The sequence below is a fragment of the Gordionus sp. m RMFG-2023 genome, chromosome 2, assembly GCF_954871325.1.
Source record: "Gordionus sp. m RMFG-2023 chromosome 2, tfGorSpeb1-WG-v2, whole genome shotgun sequence".
Lineage (NCBI taxonomy): Eukaryota > Metazoa > Nematomorpha > Gordioida > Chordodea > Parachordodidae > Gordionus > Gordionus sp. m RMFG-2023.
The window spans coordinates 55,290,698-55,310,260 of NC_088776.1; the positions used below are offsets into that span (position 1 = coordinate 55,290,698).

General features: G+C 26.9%; 2 protein-coding genes across 2 annotated transcripts; both read right to left on the reverse strand.

The window, feature by feature from the left end:
* Positions 1-4,220: 4,220 nt before the first annotated feature.
* On the reverse strand, positions 4,221-7,012 carry LOC135924480 (SCAN domain-containing protein 3-like). Its single transcript, XM_065459536.1, has 2 exons — positions 6,835-7,012; positions 4,221-4,504 (listed from the first exon to the last, which is right to left on the reverse strand). The coding sequence occupies exons 1-2, from the start codon at positions 7,010-7,012 to the stop codon at positions 4,221-4,223; spliced, it is 462 nt and encodes a 153-aa protein (XP_065315608.1).
* A 6,330-nt stretch (positions 7,013-13,342) lies between these two features.
* On the reverse strand, positions 13,343-19,115 carry LOC135924481 (DNA replication complex GINS protein PSF2-like). The gene is made up of 5 exons (XM_065459537.1): positions 19,017-19,115; positions 18,705-18,819; positions 18,198-18,297; positions 17,506-17,638; positions 13,343-13,549 (listed from the first exon to the last, which is right to left on the reverse strand). Exons 1-5 carry the CDS (start codon positions 19,113-19,115, stop codon positions 13,343-13,345), a joined length of 654 nt encoding a protein of 217 aa, XP_065315609.1.
* Positions 19,116-19,563: the final 448 nt, after the last annotated feature.

Consider the following 19,563-nt stretch of genomic DNA (forward strand, 5'->3'; position numbering starts at 1 on the left):
TATTTTAATTAATAAAAATATATATGTCGTAATTTTTAAAGGGATCATGACTATCCGGGATTTTCACGGGATTTAGGCTGCATTCATAATGGAGACTGATCCGTTTTTACATCCGTTCCGTCAAAAGTCAAACTCATTAAAAATGATATAAATGTTCATGACTATAAAAAAATTGTAAGTAACGTTATAACGCTCTATAAGATTTGCCGGATCAAAAAGTCAAAATGTTTTGACTTCAAAATTTGCCGGATCCATTTTTAAGACGGAAGGTATCGGAACGGACGCACTATGAACATATATATCATTTTTAATGAGATTGACTTTTGACGGAACGGAGGATCCGTCTCCACTATGAATGCAGCCTTAAAAGGATAACTAAAAAAATAGGGTTTTAAATTAAGGAATGATAATACGGGATTATCACGTTTTAATTAGATAGGAATCTTATTTTAAAAGCGTTTTCCACGAGTTTCGTTGCGTTTTTTAATTTTCAATGTTTTTTTGGCTTTATGATATAAGATATGTCTAGTATAGGGTATCAAGCGATAGCTAATCAAAAGATCTATTCAACTGAAGGTCAATCTCTGCCCCATAATGGGCGGTCTAGGGGGTAGGGGGGGGGGGTGTAAAAAATATTTTTTTATAATGGGTATCAATCGATAGCTAATCAAAGAATCTATTTAACTGGAGGTCAATCTCTGCCCCATAATGGGTGGTCTAAAGGGGTAGGGGTAAGGGTTGGGGTGTAAAAAATATTTTTTAAAATATGGTTATCAATCGATAGCTAATTAAAAGATTTATTCAACTGGAGGTCAGTCTCTGCCCCATAATGGGCGGTCTAGGGGGTAGGGGTAGGGGCGTGTAAAAAATAATTTTTTTTGATATGGGTATCAATCGATAGCTAATCAAAAGATCTATTCAACTGGAGGTCAATCTCTGCCCCATAATGAGCGGTCTAAGGGGGTAAGAGTGGGGGGTGTAAAAAATAATTTTTTTGATATGGGTATCAATCGATAGCTAATCAAAAGATCTATTCAACTGGAGGTCAATCTCTGCCCCATAATGGCGGTCTAGGGTGATAGGGGTAGGGGGGTGTAAAAATTTTTTTTTGATATGGGTATCAATCGATAGCTAATTAAAAGATCTATTCAACTGGAGGTCAATCTCTGCCCCATAATGGGTGGTCTAAAGGGGTAGGGGTAAGGGGGGGGTGTAAAAAATATTTTTTTAAATATGGGTATCAATCGATAGCTAATTAAAAGATCTATTCAACTGGAGGTCAATCTCTGCCCCATAATGGGCGGTCTAGGGGGTAGGGGTAGGGGGCGAGGTGTAAAAAATAATTTTTTTGATATGGGTATCAATCGATAGCTAAGCAAAAGATCTATTCAACTGGAGGTCAATTTCTGTCCCATAATAGGAGGTCTAGGGGGTGGGGTGGGGGGTGGTAAATAATATTTTTTTTTGATATGGGTATCAATCGATGGCTAATCAAAAGATCTATTCAACTGAAAGTCAATGTCTGCCCCATAATAGGCGGTCTAGGGGGTGGGGAGGGGGGTGTAAAAATATTTTTTTTTGATATGGGTATCAAATAAAAGCTAATTTAAATATCTTTTAACTCCAAGCATTCATTCTTGGTCTTGATGAGTATGACTTGGTCTGGGGGGTGGATGAAGAGAGAAGGGGAGGGGTAAAAAAATAAGTTTTTTGATATGGTATCAAATAAGAGGTAATTAATATATATTTTTATTGTAATAATAATAATCACTTTAAGCGGGCGGATCTAGGTTTTGGGGGGTCAGGTATATTTTTATCAACATAAATTATCGATATAGGTATCAAATAAAAGCTAATTTAAATTTCTTTTAATGCATTCATTTTTGGTCTTGATGGGTATAACTTGGTCTGGTGGGTGGATGGAGATAAAATTAAATACAACATATTTAGACTTCAATATTAAATATCACTATAAGCAGAGCTCATATAATGTCAATGCTTTTTAAAAACTTATTGTAACCTAATAAAATTATTTGCTCGCAGCTTATTCTAATATGTTATATATTTAACTCTCAAAATTTCTGGCTATATTTGAAACCATCGATTCACCAATTTTAAAATGACATATTAAATTTTTCTTTCTACAGTTATAAATTATTACACATCTTTAGAAGCAAATCATCCTTATTATTATATTTTTCTTCAAACCATATAATCAACACATATTTTATTTTATTTTGATAATTGAAATTTAAATATAATTTTGAACAGTTATTTATTATTACAAGTAATATTTAAATGACATTTTGTGGAACAATTAATCCCATTTTTAAAACATTGGCATCTCTTATTGTTGCAACTTTTTTGGCAATTGCAAATTGCTTTACAATTACCATAAGAAGATTCACTTCTTGATGCTGTTATTATGGAAATAGTCTTATCAGGAATGGTTAAATTGGGAAATTTTATTGATTTATGAACACTCGTTTTTAAAAATGGTGAATCAATTTTTCCCCCAACCCATAGTTTATCGCCCTCCATTTGGATAATTTTGGCCTCAATATTTTTGGGGCATATATTAGATCTATCATTTTTATTTATTGGGATCAGTACGTGATCCCCAATGGATAATTTTATTTTTTTAATTTTATTTTTGTAAGCATTGTGTTGCTTATTCCTATCCAATAAATATGCAATAAAGGAAGGCAATCTTGCTAAAATATTTTCTATAGTATTCCCAATTGAATTAGTTGTATTTTTATCTTGCCATGCAATTGTGTTTCCTATTTTATATTTCGTTTTGTCCGAAAGAATATATTGAATATTATAATATGATTCGTATGAATTTTTCTTTTTTATTTGTGCAATAACTATACCTTCAGGAGTATTACTACTATTCTGGTTATAAAGAAGAAATAAAGTATTTGTATATGTTGAATTTGAAACACTGGGGATATCTGGTTTAAAATAAAATATAAAAATGAAGAGTTAAATTAGTAGGCTAGAGTTAGTAAAATATTCATTAAATTTATATTCATCAGATAAAAGAATAATTTATCAAACCATTGACATTATACGATGAACTTCAAATAGAATTTTAAATTAAACCTTTTAATTTTAAGTTTACAATATTTATTATCATTCATTTTTTACTCATTTTATCGGGATTAGAATCGATCAATAAGTTATCATTTAACGGTGAGCTTGGTGTAACACTTTGAATAAAACCTTTAAAAATTTTTAGGAGTTACTATTATATATTAATTCTGACATATTTTATTATTACTGATTTCATCAGGATCAGATTCTATCAATGAGTTTTCGCTTGATGATAACCTCGGAAGAGTATGAACCAAACCTTTATTGAATTAGGGGGTAAATATATTTAAATATAATGATTTTTTATTTGGAGGCTAGTGGCGATGCAGAAGTTTAAATTTTCTGAAAATTATTAATTTTTTTATAAATTTTGAATTAAACCTTTAAAAAATTTAAGAGTTACAATAATATATTTAAATCTAACATATATTATTATTACTGATTTCATCAGGATATTCTAATGAGTTTTCTCTTGATGTTAACCTCGGAAGTAGAATTAGGGGGTAAATATTTTTAAATATAAAATAATTATTTTTTATTTGGAGGCTGGTGGCGATGTGGAGATTTAAATTTTTAAAAATTATATAGCCCTTAAGAATTTTAATTATTTTTTTATAAATTTCGATATATTATTTTTTATATTGAGCCCTCTTAAATATTATAGATTTTTACTCATTTCTTCATGATCAGAATCCACATTAACTATTTCTGGTATCACTTCCTGTTCGCTATCAACCGAATAAGGTGTTCTAGCGAAAAATACATTAAATGTGGTATTTTTAATTGTTCTAGGAAATCCTAGATTGATATTAAATACAATTTTAGGGAGCGCAGTCGCCCAATCATATTTTTTCGTTTCCAAAATGTAACCGCTTATTCGCGACTCTAAAGTTCTATTTGCTCGCTCAATTAAACCATTGGTTTCTGGGTGGTGTGGTCGCGAATGTGCGAATATTACCCCTGGAAAATCATCCTTTAACATAGATTCAACCATTTTATCTACAAATATCTTTTTAGACAAATCAATAATTTAATTTACTTTTAAATTCTCGTCCATTGTCACTTTGTAAAATTTTTGGAGGACCGAAAGTAAAAAACAAATTTCGTATAACCCTTACTGTTTATTCCCCTTGTTTTGATATAAGAGGCGTTGCATATGTAAATTTAGAAAAATGGTCTTTAAAGTGAATTAATTTAAATTCTCCATCAGGAGTGCTACTAAAATCAATAAGATCCATTACAACTTGACCCCATACTGCCGTTGACTTTATAGCTTTACCAGTTGGGGCCTTCAGCAACGTCGTCTTTAATGAGCATACCTCACAATTTTTTATATAATCTTTGAGCTTATTCACTGGAACAGTTGCATATATTGTTTCAATCGATTTGATAGTTGTGTTCACTCCTAAATTTTTGGGAAAATAAAAAGATTACTAGTGCAATTTTACGAACCGTGTTTTTTATTCGCATAATATTTATCAATTATACTTAGTACTTGTATATTCGATTCGTTCATATTAATATTAATTTAAACAAATTTGAATAAATAATATTACAGTTAATATTCTATAAATTTTGAAATACTACTAGAATAAATATAGTATTTATTTTCAAACGAGAATATATTATTGTCATAAAAATAACAATACACATACATTTTAAAGAAATAAACATTAAGTATAAAAATAAATTGCATTCAGCTAATATTATTAGCGCTACACGCACTATCATAATAATATTTTTAAAAAATTAAAGTTTAAGCTAATATTTTCTATTTTACATGTCAATAAGAACACATGTTGAACCAATTTATAACATGGTTCAGTTGAATTCAAGTTATTAGGCCAAAATTTTAAAACGGTAAGTTGAGTTTGTTTTTACATTTCATTTTGGTAATGATGATAATCTATTATATTGATAAAACTAATTTACATATATCATTTTATTAGTAATATTTCTTCAAAAATTAAACTAGTTCCCTCGAAATAAAAAAAATCTTCATTTCTTTTTTTAATTATAGATTTTTTGTTGATTTAAAATTTGTCACTTTTTATTATTATTTTTTTAAAAATTATATTTCAATTCATCCGCAAATTCTGTCAACACATTCCTATAAGATCTTATTTTATTCCTACAATACGAGGTATACCCTTTTATTTTATTTTTTTAAAATGATTTTTACACTATATTTTTATAATTCAGCATAAGAGTGATAGGGGCCCGTTAATTTCCCGAACCATTTTTGAAATAAATCATGTATCTTCATTCTGGTTTGGGGAAATTGATATTATTTTTTGTTTCGTTTCGGTTTATATAAGTTTATTTATATAGAAAAAATAAAAACCGAATAAAACTAAAAAACATAAGCTGAATTTCCTTATATTTTAGTATAAAACTTGAAGAGAAATAACAAATGTAATACCCATTTCTTTTTTAATTTTTAATACTATAAATAAATAAAATTTAAAAACCTAAGGGTGTGTCTAAGTTCGACTCATTTTGATACTTATTTCTGTTTAGCCTAGGCTAGATAGCTTTTGAACTAGGAAACTCTATTTTGGTATGTTTAGTATTTCATGGCATTGTTATTTTTCATATTTTTTTTGTGTTTTTCGATTTGTTTCTTTCGTTTTTTTGTTTATATCTTACTTTTGAAGCTGTTTAGACGAAGCTATTATAGCTATCCAAACAGTCGGCTGTTTACCAATAAGTCGAACCAGGACATTTAGATATTAATAAAGTTTCTCTTCCTTTTCGATTAAATTATAACCATGCGCAGAAAGTAAAATATTTTCCAAGATCCGACGCAACCAGTTTTTCCCTTAAATTCCTAATCCGAACATAATTGACAAAATAGATTTACCCTAAAATATTTTTTTTTTTGTATATTATTAAAAAATATCTAATTGAAAAATTATTCTTATAATCTTTAAAAAAAATTGTAAAATAATCTTAAATGAAAATTGTAAAATTATCTAACATTCAAATTATAAAATAATATACAATGAAACCATGATTTAATGACATTTGCAAAATCCTGGTACGCCTCCAGCCCTGCCTGGTGTTATTTTTACAAAACAATTTAGGTTCGGGCTGGGTAAGGCCTAATATTTTTAAAAAAAATTCTGGCTGGGTCGGACTGTTATCATTCAATTTTATGAAATAAATGATATATTTTAAAATTCTTGCAAGAAATAAGACGCAATATTTTTTATTTGTGGATTTTTTTTTACATTTAAAAAATTATTAATGTTTTCTATATTTAAATAAATTCGGACCGAGCCAGGCGGACAAATAATTTTTATATAGGGTCACAATTTTTGGGAAAAATATAAGAAAAAATTAAAGATCGGGCAGGGTGGAACAAATTTTTTAAAATAAATTTCGGGCCGGGTCCTGCTTAAAAAATTAATCCCTATGCAGATCCCTAATTGATATCATTTATTAAATTTAAAATTGTACAAAAAAACCCACATGGAAAAATAAATTTCAGACAACCCGAAATAAAAAATAATCACAAATTGACAGGTTGGGTCGGGTTTGGCTAATATCAAATAAACTACAAAATAGTATATGAAAATAGAATAATATTCGATTTTTTAACTATGAGAATAATACTAGTGAATATTTATTTAAATGAAGTTATTGGAATACAAATAAAAGTATATATTATAATTTGAATCGTTAGAAGCACGCGCACTAGTTAAGAAAAATAGTAATTCAATAAACATTTACCTGTATGATTTTTATCATTGTGATGTTTCTTAAATATTTCATCCAATTCGGATAATATAATAATTGGCTTGTTTTTTTTCGAGCACATTATAATATTATTTTTTAAATAAAAAAGTCCTTTAATTTGAGATTTTAGTTTGGCATCTATTCCAGGAATGATTGTATAGTTGTTAGTCATTAGAATTTTTTTATAAATTTGATATTGGGTTTGATTTTCAGGCATAACTAATTGGGGGATTATTAAAAATGATAATATTTTGAATTTATTAATATATAAAAAAGAAATTTGAAATTAAGTAAAAAAAATATTCTAAATCTTCACTCCCCCCCCCCCCCCCTTTTTATAATTTTTTTATCTTTTCCTTTTTTTTGATGATAAAAAAATTTTTTCTTGGAAATATATTTTTAGAAAATATTCCAAAATTGAAAGAATATGTTTGTTAGTATTTTTATCATTAATCATTTCCTTAAAAAATAACAGATATCCTCCCATATATAATTTTTATATTAAATAAAATGGAAATGACATTTAATAATATTATTAAAAATTTACCCCCGACCATCCATTATGGGACAGAGATTGACCTGCAGTTGAATAGATCTTTTGATTAGCTATCGATTGATACCCATATCAAAAAAAATTATTTTTTACCACCCCCGCCACCCCTAGACCGGGGATTATGGGGCAGAGATTGACCTTCAGTTAAATAGATTCTTTGATTAGCTATCGATTGATACCCATTATAAAAAATTATTTTTTACACCCCCTTCTACCCCTAACCCCCTAGACCGCCCATTATGGGGCAGAGATTGACCTCCAGTTGAATAGATCTTTTGATTAGCTATCGATTGATATCCATATCAAAAAAAATATTTATTACCCCCCCCCCCCCCCCCCCCCCCCCCCCCCCCCAACCCCTACCACCTCCAGACCGCCCATTATGGGCAGAGATTGACTTCCAGTTGAATAGATCTTTTGATTAGCTATCGATTGATACCCTATACTAGACATATCTTATATCATAAGGCCAAAAAAACAACATTGAAAATTAAAAACGCAACGAAACTCGTGGAAAACGCTTTTAAAAAAGATTCCTCTTTATCACGATTAAAATGTGATAATACCGTATAGTTCTTTATCCTTTAAAAAATTGAAATTTTAAAGGGATCCCTTTAAATCCCGTGAAGATCCCGGATAGTCATGATCCCTACGAAATATACATGATTAAATAAAGGAATGTAAAATATATAATAAATACCCTAAAATTTTGTTATATGAAAATATAAAACAATTTTAACAAATCCAAAAATATAAGCAATTAAGTGTTCAAAAAATATAAGAGGTTTATAGGGCAAATCTCCCCCCCCCCCAAAAAAAAAATTTTTTTAACCCCCCCCCCCCCCCCCCCCCTCACCCCTATGATAAAATCCTGGCTACGTTACTGAGATGAACTAAGCTATTTACATATTTATCTAAATAGCATATCCTTAAAGATTTAATATTACCAAATACTCAAGATTTGATTGCTGTTTTCTGCAATAAATATATGATCATATTTCTGTGCTGTGAACTTGTTAAATAGCCAATTTAATAAGATTAGGTATACTATTATTTGTATTATCATTAATATTTATATTATAGCAATTTTTTGTAGTAACTGTGGACGTACCAGTCCATGCCCCACAGTAGTCGCTCCACACAGATTATAATCTTTTTGTTTCAAAGTCATATTGTCTTTATTACTTATAGTAAATAACATTGTTTTTAATACCCGTCGGTATCGATTCTAGAATATTAGTAGGTTTCAATAACATATATATAATCAGTGTCTTAAATGGATGAAAAAATACATCTAAGTATGATTACGTGATAGACAGGAAGTAGTTTATCATTTTTAATATCTTAGACTTCAACTAGTAATAGATTTTGAAAAAGTATTCGTCCTGTTTTTTGAAAAATATTATATTAATGGATGATATATATTCGTCTAATTAATTTTTAGGTATCATCGCATGAAAACAGTAATTTGCAATATCTATAATTTATCTTAATTATTTAAATCTTGCTAACTTTGATTGACTTGCCACTTTCAAGAGGTTGAGAAGAACCATCACGGGAACTGACAAACATCAATACTAGTGTCTTTTTCCGTGGAATAAAAGAAAAGCAGATATTGTTTTTTTTGTTAACGATTTTTATAAGTATTTTTTTTTTATCCTAATAATTTGGCTTAAAATTTTAATAACTAAAATTTTTCTAAGAATTTTTTTTCATTTAGATTTAATTGTTAAAAGCAAATAAAAATTCAATAACTAACATCTTTTTTAAATTTGGAGGCCTGGAAATGTTTTTGGGGATAAAAAAAATGTTAATGAAAGGCTAAAGTATGAAATTTTATTTTGCGTGGTTAAGAGCCTGATTGAGATCTTAATTTTTTTAGGAGAAATCTATATGACCATATATTCACTGGAACATACTCCTTAAAAACCTATACATGCCCCCTAAAATTTTGCCACAGGTTATTACGTTATTATAATAGTAATCTCTTCATATATTCTTAATTAACTTAAATTATTAATACTCTACTATAAATATCAAAAAATTGTGTATGTAAGAGAATAATTTTAGAATATTAATTTAAACTGACTGCACTTTCAAGCTTAACACTTTTTATTTCTTTTACAATACCCTTTTTTTTTAAAATTAAATATAATTAAATTTTTCTTACCTTGATTTTTTTTCTTTTATCTTATTCTACTTTTTAACACACTCTTGAAAATAAGCTAAAGGAATTAAAAACAATAATAAAAATAATGAATAATGATTTAATTTTGCTTTTTTTTTCTACTTTTTATAACCATCGCGAAAAATAAAAAATAAAATCTACAATAATTTTTTTTTTCACAACGCAATGCTAAAAAAATTAATCGTTATCTATTAAAAAAAACTAATAAAACTATAGTTAAAAAATATAATTTCATTACAATAATATATCATTAATCAAATTAATTTTCCTAATATACTATGAATGCATTATTATAGTGCATTGCTTGGCATGAATATGAGTTTGCTGATAGAATGCATACAACTATAGTCTTTATTTTTCAAATAAAACTTATTTTTGAATAATTTTCTGCCATATTTTAAAATGTTACAATGTCATAATATAAAATTATCATGTTTAGCAATATAAGTATATTATAATAAGTCTATATAAAAGTTCAAAAATGTTAGAAGCAAAATGCTCTTACCCCCCCCCCCCCCCGACGCTGTTTTGGGATAGAATTAAATAATTAATCGGATTATTAAGTCGAAGACGGTCAAATTAATTAAGAGAACTTAATAAGTAAACGACAAGGCAAATCTTGCCAATATTTTGATATTTCCTATGATTAGTATTTTATAAAAAGGCAGTATATATATATCATAAATGAACATAAGACTAACCGCCAAATTTAAAAATCTTTATTCTCTTGGAAAATGGAATATTTTAAACTAAATCTGTGCCAAGAACAAGCATTGACTATAATATTGTTTATAATATTTTGAATATTATACTTAATTTATATAATAAAATAGCAATAACCAATTCTCAAAATGATAACATATTTTAAATATTAAAATCAGTATGAGCATAAAACGTTGTTCATCTTCAAGCTCATTTCTGCTCATGCATATTGTTGTAAATAATGATAATTAATTTTAAAATAACTTCTTTTTTTTAATATTATTTTTTTTTTGTTTTGTAGAAAAATAATCATTAATATTTTTTGATTTTTAATTTAGTTTTTCGTTTTTATATATATATTTTTTTTTCATTAATAAAAAAGATTTCGAAAATTATATTTTTCTTTGAATTTGAAATTATAATATATTTCGCAGATTTCATTAATAAAATGTTGTATGCTGACCGTGTTATTTTATTTTGAGTATATTGAAATTTACAAATTTATCTCAGTGTGTTAGTTACCTCAGTATCAGTTTTTAATTTATCTCAGTGTAGCATTTCCAAATATGATTTGAAGAAATCAAATAAGGTGGCAGCATTTATATTTTCAACCAAAAAAAACAAATTAATATCGAGTAAGCCCCTTTGCGAAATAAGATTTACTATTTTAGATTCAAAATTTAATAAAATAATAGTTAGTTATTATCAATTTGTCTATTAAAATTTTAGATTTTGCCAATTAAACCAAAATTTTTTTGTGATTTATTCAATCTAAAATAAAAAAATTATAACAAATGATTCATGTAATAATAGGATATTTGATCAAATTATGAAAAAAAACTAGCAATTTAAAGGGCAATTGACTTCAATTTTTAAAATAATATAATTTTTTGATATTTAAATGATTTTTTTAGACAATAATATCAATAAGAGAATTTTTATTAAAAAAAGTAATAAAATACGCCAACTTGCGAAATAAATATTATACTTTTTAATCTTATTCTCATCATTTTTAATATAATAGCGTTGAAAAATTATTAGGCATTTATTTTATTATGCTTCAATATAATTTTAATAACTTTTAATCATATATAATGGCTATTTTTAAAACCTGATAGACTATATAAAAAGCTTATCCCATTGAATACATATTTCAAGAAACAAAATAGACTGTTAATTACTAGCCAAAATGCATTACAATCAGGGAAATAGTTTTAATACTGTTAAATTTGAATCACTGTTTTTTATTATTGTTATAAAAATTAAATTTTTTATGTCAAAATTGAGATTTTTTAGTTAGAGGGCGCTTTTTTTTGCAAATGTTAAATTAGCGCCTTTATGGCAGAGAAGATTGGGAAGCAAAAAGTATTATCAACTAAAATAAAAAATGTTCGTTTCCCATTTTAACAATTTTAGTAAATGTTAAAACTTAATCAAAGGTAAATACAAACGGTACAGGTTGGAAAAGAAAAAATGGAACGATGAACGACAGTGATGACAAATATTTTTATTTAAGTGATCCCGACTCCAGAGAACGATAAGACTCTCGATCCGTTGATATATTTTATAAAATAGATAATTATGAATATTAATATTTTAAGCATCAAATTTTCTATTAAGAAAATTATAACCCCAAATAGAAATTTTAGCATTATTTAAAGTTTAATGTGAGGTTCACATGGCTTCATTTTTATATCAAGTTTTGAGCCGACTCTCTATATAAAATTTTTAAGTGAAAACGATCATCCTAGCTCATAGCCTCGATAGAGGTGTAAACTTAAAGGACGGTTGATCTTAAAAAAATAATAAACTCATGCTTCAAGCCACTTAATTTTTTTCGAGTTAGGATTGTATGACAACAAAAAATAGACTAATTTTAACAAAATCTTTAAAATTTCTAGGAATTTGAAATTTTAAAACAGATAGATTGTTAAGATTCCGCTCAAATTCCTTCTATTCTCGAACCCTCTGGCCTTTTCAGATCTGATGGGAAACGCCCTGACGGGATCTCTTAAATTCCCTGGAAGCGAGGTCAATTCTTGGTCTGGGATTACTCTTGTATTGATCCATTGGCTCCTTCCAATCAATCCCTTAACATTCTGGAGAACAAGGAGCTTCTAAAAATTGCAAAATATTCAGAGATATCCCAAGATCACTTATTCATTCCCATCATTTCCACTACCTTGACTACCTTTGGGAATCGTGCTCTTTCTTTCTTCAAGGAACTTGGATCGCTAATCCGCAAACTAACAGATGAACCTCGTGAAGGCTTCTTCTTAAGACAAAGACTCGCCATAGCAATTCACAGGGCCAATTACATCAGCTTCATTGGCAGCCTCATCTCCCATGATGATTAGAATATATATTAAAAAATTATATAATATTTAATCATGCTGAAATTTGGAAATTGTTTACAATATATCAATCTACTTAAAAAAAAAAATAATATTTTGATAATTTTTTATCATGTTCTTCGTCAATGAACCCATTTTTCTATTTAACTGCTTATATAAAATTCTAATCAGTAAGAATATTTTGTCTTATAAATTGTTTTTTTTGATTATTTAAGAAAATAATAAAATACGTGTAATTATTTTTTTCCTGAGCGTTGGATTTTTTTTAATTCTTATAATTTCATTTTATATGGTGAGCGATTAAATATGATACAAGATTTCTATTCTATCTATCTAGTGATGCAAAGCATGGCTACTCAATATTTTAGTAAGAAAAATATTGTTAAAGAGCCTTGAGATTTCGCTAAAAGATGTCCAAACCTTTGTGCTCTAGGAACAGAATCCTAAGGCTTGCTTAATATTTTTCTGGATAAAATACTTAGTTAGCCGTTTTTTAAAAAAAAGGGTTGGAGCAATTTTGAATCACTCTCTCAATCAATCCGTCTATCCCTTTTGATATTTTAAGTTATTTTAGATTCATAGTGTTGATCTTGAAGAATAACGCCTGTGATAGGTATTAACTGTTGATAGTAATAGGGATAATAATTTTAAGATAAAACAAATATCTATATTATTATCAAAAAATAGATAATTTACTATAATTTATTATAAATATAAAAAATTGGTAAATAAAAATTTCATATGTCGTCCGATAATAGAGAAGATGAATATATATTGGTCGTAGGAAGATTGGAGCAGTGAACTGCTGTTATGTGCATTACGTTTATGCTTAGTCAAGTCATTCAAAATGTCCAAGCCAGATGACAATATCCCACGAACAGTATTGATTTCCATCATTGTCAAGTGGTTAATCTAATATATTATTTTAAAATATTTTGTATAAAAAATGTTTGATCATTTTTTTATCTCCTTCTTTATTTCAAAATAAAAAAATTGATGTCTATATTTTCTTACTGAAATCAATTTATTAAGGATTTTGAATCCCTATGAATTTCATATCCCCTTGATTCACCGTTAGTGCGAATTCGAGGTAAGATATTTATCAATAAGTTTTGTGGATTAGCTAAAATTTTTGCATGCACATTCACAAAAATTGGTAGTGTATGCAAAGTCTTGAAAAGTAATCGTAAAGGGGTATAAAAAACAATTTACTTTCTATTTTATTCCCAAACTAATTAAGTTGCATGCGAATTATATATTATTAGAAATAACAACAATAATAATCTCATAAAATATGAATGAATGAATCCCTTTTGAATTTCTTTCTCGCAGGTCTTTATGTTTTTCTCCTTTACTAATCATCACCTTATATATTGTCATATGATACTTTTTATTATTTTTAATCACGATTTTTATATTTTGCAAAAAAATATTTTTTCCTAGTGGTTTATAAATTATAATTTGTTTTTCTTACTCGATAATATAATAATAGCTCAACTCAAGCAATGTTAATCTGAAGGAAATTTTTTAATTAGCAAAAAATAATTTAGAGTTAAACATATAATAACTGAGGTAAAGATAAGGAGTAATATGATAGAAGACTAGAGGAATATTGGATAAAGGTGGTGGCTAATGAATGTTTGAGAGATATAGAATAGGTAGGGTTAATTAATTTTTTTGTTAACAGAAATGACAGGTCATGTAATTATAGACAGACTAATATAAATTCTGATGAGGTTAATGGGAATTTACTTAGGTTGAACCTAAATTTCTTAATTTTTGTTATAATAATACTCGTCCAAACTCACTATTATTCTATCTCGTTTTCAATTTTGGACATTAAAAAACTCGTCTTAATTAATTATCTAGCCTAGGAAAATATAAAGTTTATATATAACATAAGAGAATTACAATAATAAAACATTTTATAGATTGCATCATCTGAAAAGCAAATCAAAATAGATATTGAATTCGCAAAGCTGTCTTTATGTCAAATTTCCTATTTTCCATAACTCAAGGTGTTTACTGGAAGAAATTATTCCAATCTTTAAAACTTGCGTTTGTATTCTTCCTTCAAGATATTTACTCAGTAAAAATTTATTAAAGAGTTGAATATAAAAGGATTAAAAATATAGTAATCTCAGGATGAGATATAATTAAAAATTTGATCCTCATTAGAGAAAAATGAACAAATATAAGGAAGGGAATGTATTATAAATTTCATTATAACAACCCCAAACCCGATAACGGGACCAATATGCATTACGGGGGAATATATATCTAATAAATTTCTTAAAGCAAGAAATAGGAAACACAAAAATTAAAACCATTGATGATACAGGTAATAAAAAGATAATAACGGACACTTGTAAAAAAAACAAATACCGAACGCATAGTGTGTGCAGCTCATGGCGATTGGCGTTTTAAAAATATGACAAATAAATGATTAGCTAATTCAAATGTTAATGGGAAAAGCCAAAAATAACAAAACCAGCAACATTATTGACAACATTTAAGGAAACACTCACAAAAAAAATAAAAATATTTTACAGGAATTAACATTACTTTATATTGATAAAAAAAATTGAAAAGGTTAGGAAACTGGTTTTATAAGAATAAATCTCCAGTCTACGGGGAAAGGATCTCCTATAAATGATAAATTTTTCGGTTCTAGATGTTAAGCTCTTATCTGAAATCGTTTTCATCTTCAAACGAAGATAAGGAACAAAATAATCACAATTATATATATTTGTTTAAATAATATTTTAATAGTTCATATGTTTTCAATAATTTGATATTTTTTAAAAGAAAACTATCTTTATTTCTCAAATTTCCTAGGAAATTTCCCTGAATAGCATGAAATTTACATCTATATCTATCATCTCATGCACTACAAGTTCTCCCGAGGACGTCAACGTCCGTCTTATTAACAACAGTCTCCTAGCTGCGATTAAAATTAATATTCCATCTCATCATTAATCAGTGGGTATTTAAAATGATAACGCCCTACGCCCGGATGTCATAATCCTCCCTAGACAAATGGTTTTCCACAATAATCTGGGACTACATGTGGGTAACTTTGCAGTGAAGTCTAACTTTTCTGCCATAAAAATAGGTAGAAATTATTTCAAAAAAAAATATGCCAGTCTCCAGTTTTTATACCAATAGTCACTAACACCCTAGGGATGTTTGGAAGGGAGGCTATCCGTTTTATCAGTCATCGCCAAAAAAAGACTCATTACAGATGGCTACAATGAGGGATACAAACTTAGTCGGTAGATTTCAAGAAATCCACTGATCCAATTTCAAAAGCATTCCCTCCACTTTAGGGTGACATGTTCCTTTTTTAAGTTTTTTAAACGTTTTTAATATATAATTATTTTTACGTATTATATAGTCACTAACACCCTAGGGATGTTTGGAAGGGAGGCTATCCGTTTTATCAGTCATCGCCAAAAAAAGACTCATTACAGATGGCTACAATGAGGGATACAAACTTAGTCGGTAGATTTCAAGAAATCCACTGATCCAATTTCAAAAGCATTCCCTCCACTTTAGGGTGACATGTTCCTTTTTTAAGTTTTTTAAACGTTTTTCATATATAATTATTTTTACGTATTATATAAGTCTTAATATAAAGTGAATTCCATGACAAATCAACAAAAAAACACGATTTCAGATTTTTCTAAAATTATTACAAACATATTATAACTAAGGAAAACTTTTTTTAGCCTCCAACTCCAAACAGTGACTGAGATATAGGCCTCAAAATGTCGGATAATGGGGCATTTTGGGTAAAATACTGTCTTTTTACAATGTTGACAATTTTAAAAAATTAAAATTTTAAATGTAAAAAACCGGTAATGGATAAGTAAATTTTCAAGTTGGACCGAGCTCAAGTTTAGGAAATATGGCATTTTAATCATTAGTCTATTGCAAATATTCTAAATAAATATTTTATATTAAGCAATAAATGTAATATAAGTCAAAATTTATCACCAGGCCGGGCTATGCAAATGGTACCACTGGAGGTCTCTAATTTAAATACATAAAATTTTTAAAATATTTTTTAAATATATTTACAATTAATTCTAAAATATTTAATATGAATTTTTGCAATTGACGAATAATTAAAATACCATATCTTCTAAGCCTGAGCTTGAACCAACTTAAAATTTTGCAAATTTATTATATAGTTCTAAATCCATAAAAAACTGTTGATTTAATTTTATGACAATTTTTGATATTTAAATTTTTTAAACAGTATTTAACACTATATAACTTTTAAAAGTCTACCATTAGGCTAGAAATTAAATAACGCTTTTATCTCAATTATATTTAAAGATATTTGAAATCAAAGGGAGAGCATTTTGACCAAAATGCCCCATTTTTTTTAACCTTTGGAGGCCTGTATCTCAGTCCATGTTTGGAGTTGGAGGCTAAAATTTCATTTTTTTCTTAGTTATAATATATGCAACAAAAATATTAAAAAAATCTAATGGGGGTCAACATGTTGATTTGTCATGGAATTCACCTTATATATTTTTTAATATATGCATATTTAAAGTTGTAAATAAAATAAATCACCTATGAAAAAAAGAATAATATTTTGATATTTTTATGCATAAAAAATATTTCAAGATGAAATCACAAATTAATAAAAAAAAGTCAAACTCTGTTTTAGAGGTTTAAATAATTTGATATTAGTAAAAATAAAGGTGATCAAACAATATCGTTGGCTGATATTTGATATTGGAATATCTTTGTTGAAGATTCAATTTTTTTTAAACTGAATAAAAATTTTTGAAAATTTATAAATTCTTGTTCTCATAATACTTCTCATTCAACAATTTTATATGGTAATATACTTGAACATGATTAATGTTAGAGGCATTTTGGGTTAGGGTTTGTATACTGGATTTAAGCTTAGATATCCTAAGGTCCCACAGATCTTTCAACAACAATTTTACTTTGCAACAATCCACAATATCTTCACTAGCTCTTAGCATAAATATTAGTTTTTTTAAATAAAAAAAATCTTTAATTAGAACAAAAAGAGTTGATTATTTATATATAAAAGACATTAAAATATTATAAATTTTTCATAGTCTAAATAATATAATATATATTTATTTTACTAAAAAAATAAATATCATGTAAATATTTTTTTATATATTTATTTGATAGAGTATTATCTAAATTTAGGCAATATTGTATTCTTTATAATGATTTTAATATAATAGTTATTTTACATGCTGTCTCTTAATTGATGTGTATCTAGAAAACAATAATTTCAAAAATTGTATATTGACCCAAGTAGTTATTATGTGTGAGAGCCCCTTATTATGATAAATATGCCAAAGAAAAAATTTGTAACTAAAATATTATTTCTTCTATAATTTTTCAAACTCAATCTTTAAGATAATTTTTTTATATAAATTTATTAAAGTTTTAAAAGAAAATTATGTCATTTATTTCCTAAACTTTGTGTATGAACAATGTAATAAATAAACATCAAAAAATTTAAGTCAAAATTTTAATATTGATATCAAAAAAATACTCTTGCATTAGTAAATTGGCTATTTCCATGTAATGTGGGCTAGGCATAGCTGTAAAATACTGATTTTCTTTCTCTAGCATCTTTAATTCTTCCAAGGTATCTTTAATTTTGAAAAAATAATTTAAATGAATATTACAAATATTAGAAATATAACTAATTATACATAATATAATAACATATTAGCACAAACACATACTATTATAAAGGTAAATTATGTAAATGCATCACAATTAGTAAAAATTAAATTGATATATTAATTTTTACTAAATATGATGTATCCTAATTTGTATTTTAAAATATTAAACATCATTGTAAATCAAACTTAGGATTTTTAAAGAAATCTTAAAAAAGAAATGATTTTTTTATTTTACTAAGTAAATAATGTACAATCATTTTTTGTATAATTTTTATGTTATAAAATATTAAGATTATAACATATAGTTATTAATATACAGGTAAAATGTATTATTAATCAATGTTTATAGTATCTATAATTTAATGATTTACCAATATCCATCCATTTAGGAGGTATAATTGAACATTTACGCCTTTGTTTCAGATGAATTGCCACCCATAATGGAAGACTTGTAGGTATACCAGGAGTCATTTCACCAATATCACACTTTTTGAAATAAAATAAATTATTATATAGATTAAAAGTAATAAATATATAAAGGATTTTATTAGAAATCATATATATTTTTTAACCCAAAACATTCTGATTAAATTTTACTAGAAAAAACCTTAATTTATTTTTCAATTGATAAAAAGTTTCCATGTTTATTTTTAGTAAATCTAAATGAATTATGAACATATTACTGAAATAAGTTTAAAAGGTGGGGATTGGAAATTAGGATTTATATATATGAATTCATTTTCTGCAATAAATTCAATATTTATGGGATCGAATGATATCATTTTCGCGGAAAAATTTAAAAAATATAAGCACCGTATCTTAACCACATTCTATAATAGAAATAATGATGTAACGAGCATTTGTCAAAACAGTCAGAATTACCATATGTGAAACTTGACCTTATAAAAAATCGACTAAAGAAATCTTTATAATAATTAATTAACTTAATGATATTTATAATGTATAAAAAATATCGTTATAAAGTGATAATAAAATATAGAAAAACTAAATATCGTTATTCAAATCGGGGACTTTAAAACTCTCCTTCAAATCAATTAGGTGTTTAATTGACGGGCTCTGTCAAGACATTTTTAGGCCTAAGATAAAAATAAATTCGGCGGCTCTTTAAAACATCTAGTTTACCTTATAAATCATAAAATAGTGACATATTTATAATGGATCGTTAATAAGCATAGAATATGTGTTAGGTATTGGCATTCGAAAGTGGGA

Coding starts and splice junctions, on each gene's coding strand:
- LOC135924480 (XM_065459536.1), bottom strand. CDS start 7,012: ATGACTAACAACTATACAATCATTCCTGGAATAGATGCCAAACTAAAA. Junction 4,505..6,834: donor CAATGATAAAAATCATACAG/GTAAATGTTTAT, acceptor CCAAAAATTTAG/GAGTGAACACAACTATCAAA.
- LOC135924481 (XM_065459537.1), bottom strand. CDS start 19,115: ATGATATCATTCGATCCCATAAATATTGAATTTATTGCAGAAAATGAA. Junction 18,820..19,016: donor CACCTTTTAAACTTATTTCA/GTAATATGTTCA, acceptor TATTTCAAAAAG/TGTGATATTGGTGAAATGAC. Junction 18,298..18,704: donor TCCTAAATGGATGGATATTG/GTAAATCATTAA, acceptor TCAAAATTAAAG/ATACCTTGGAAGAATTAAAG.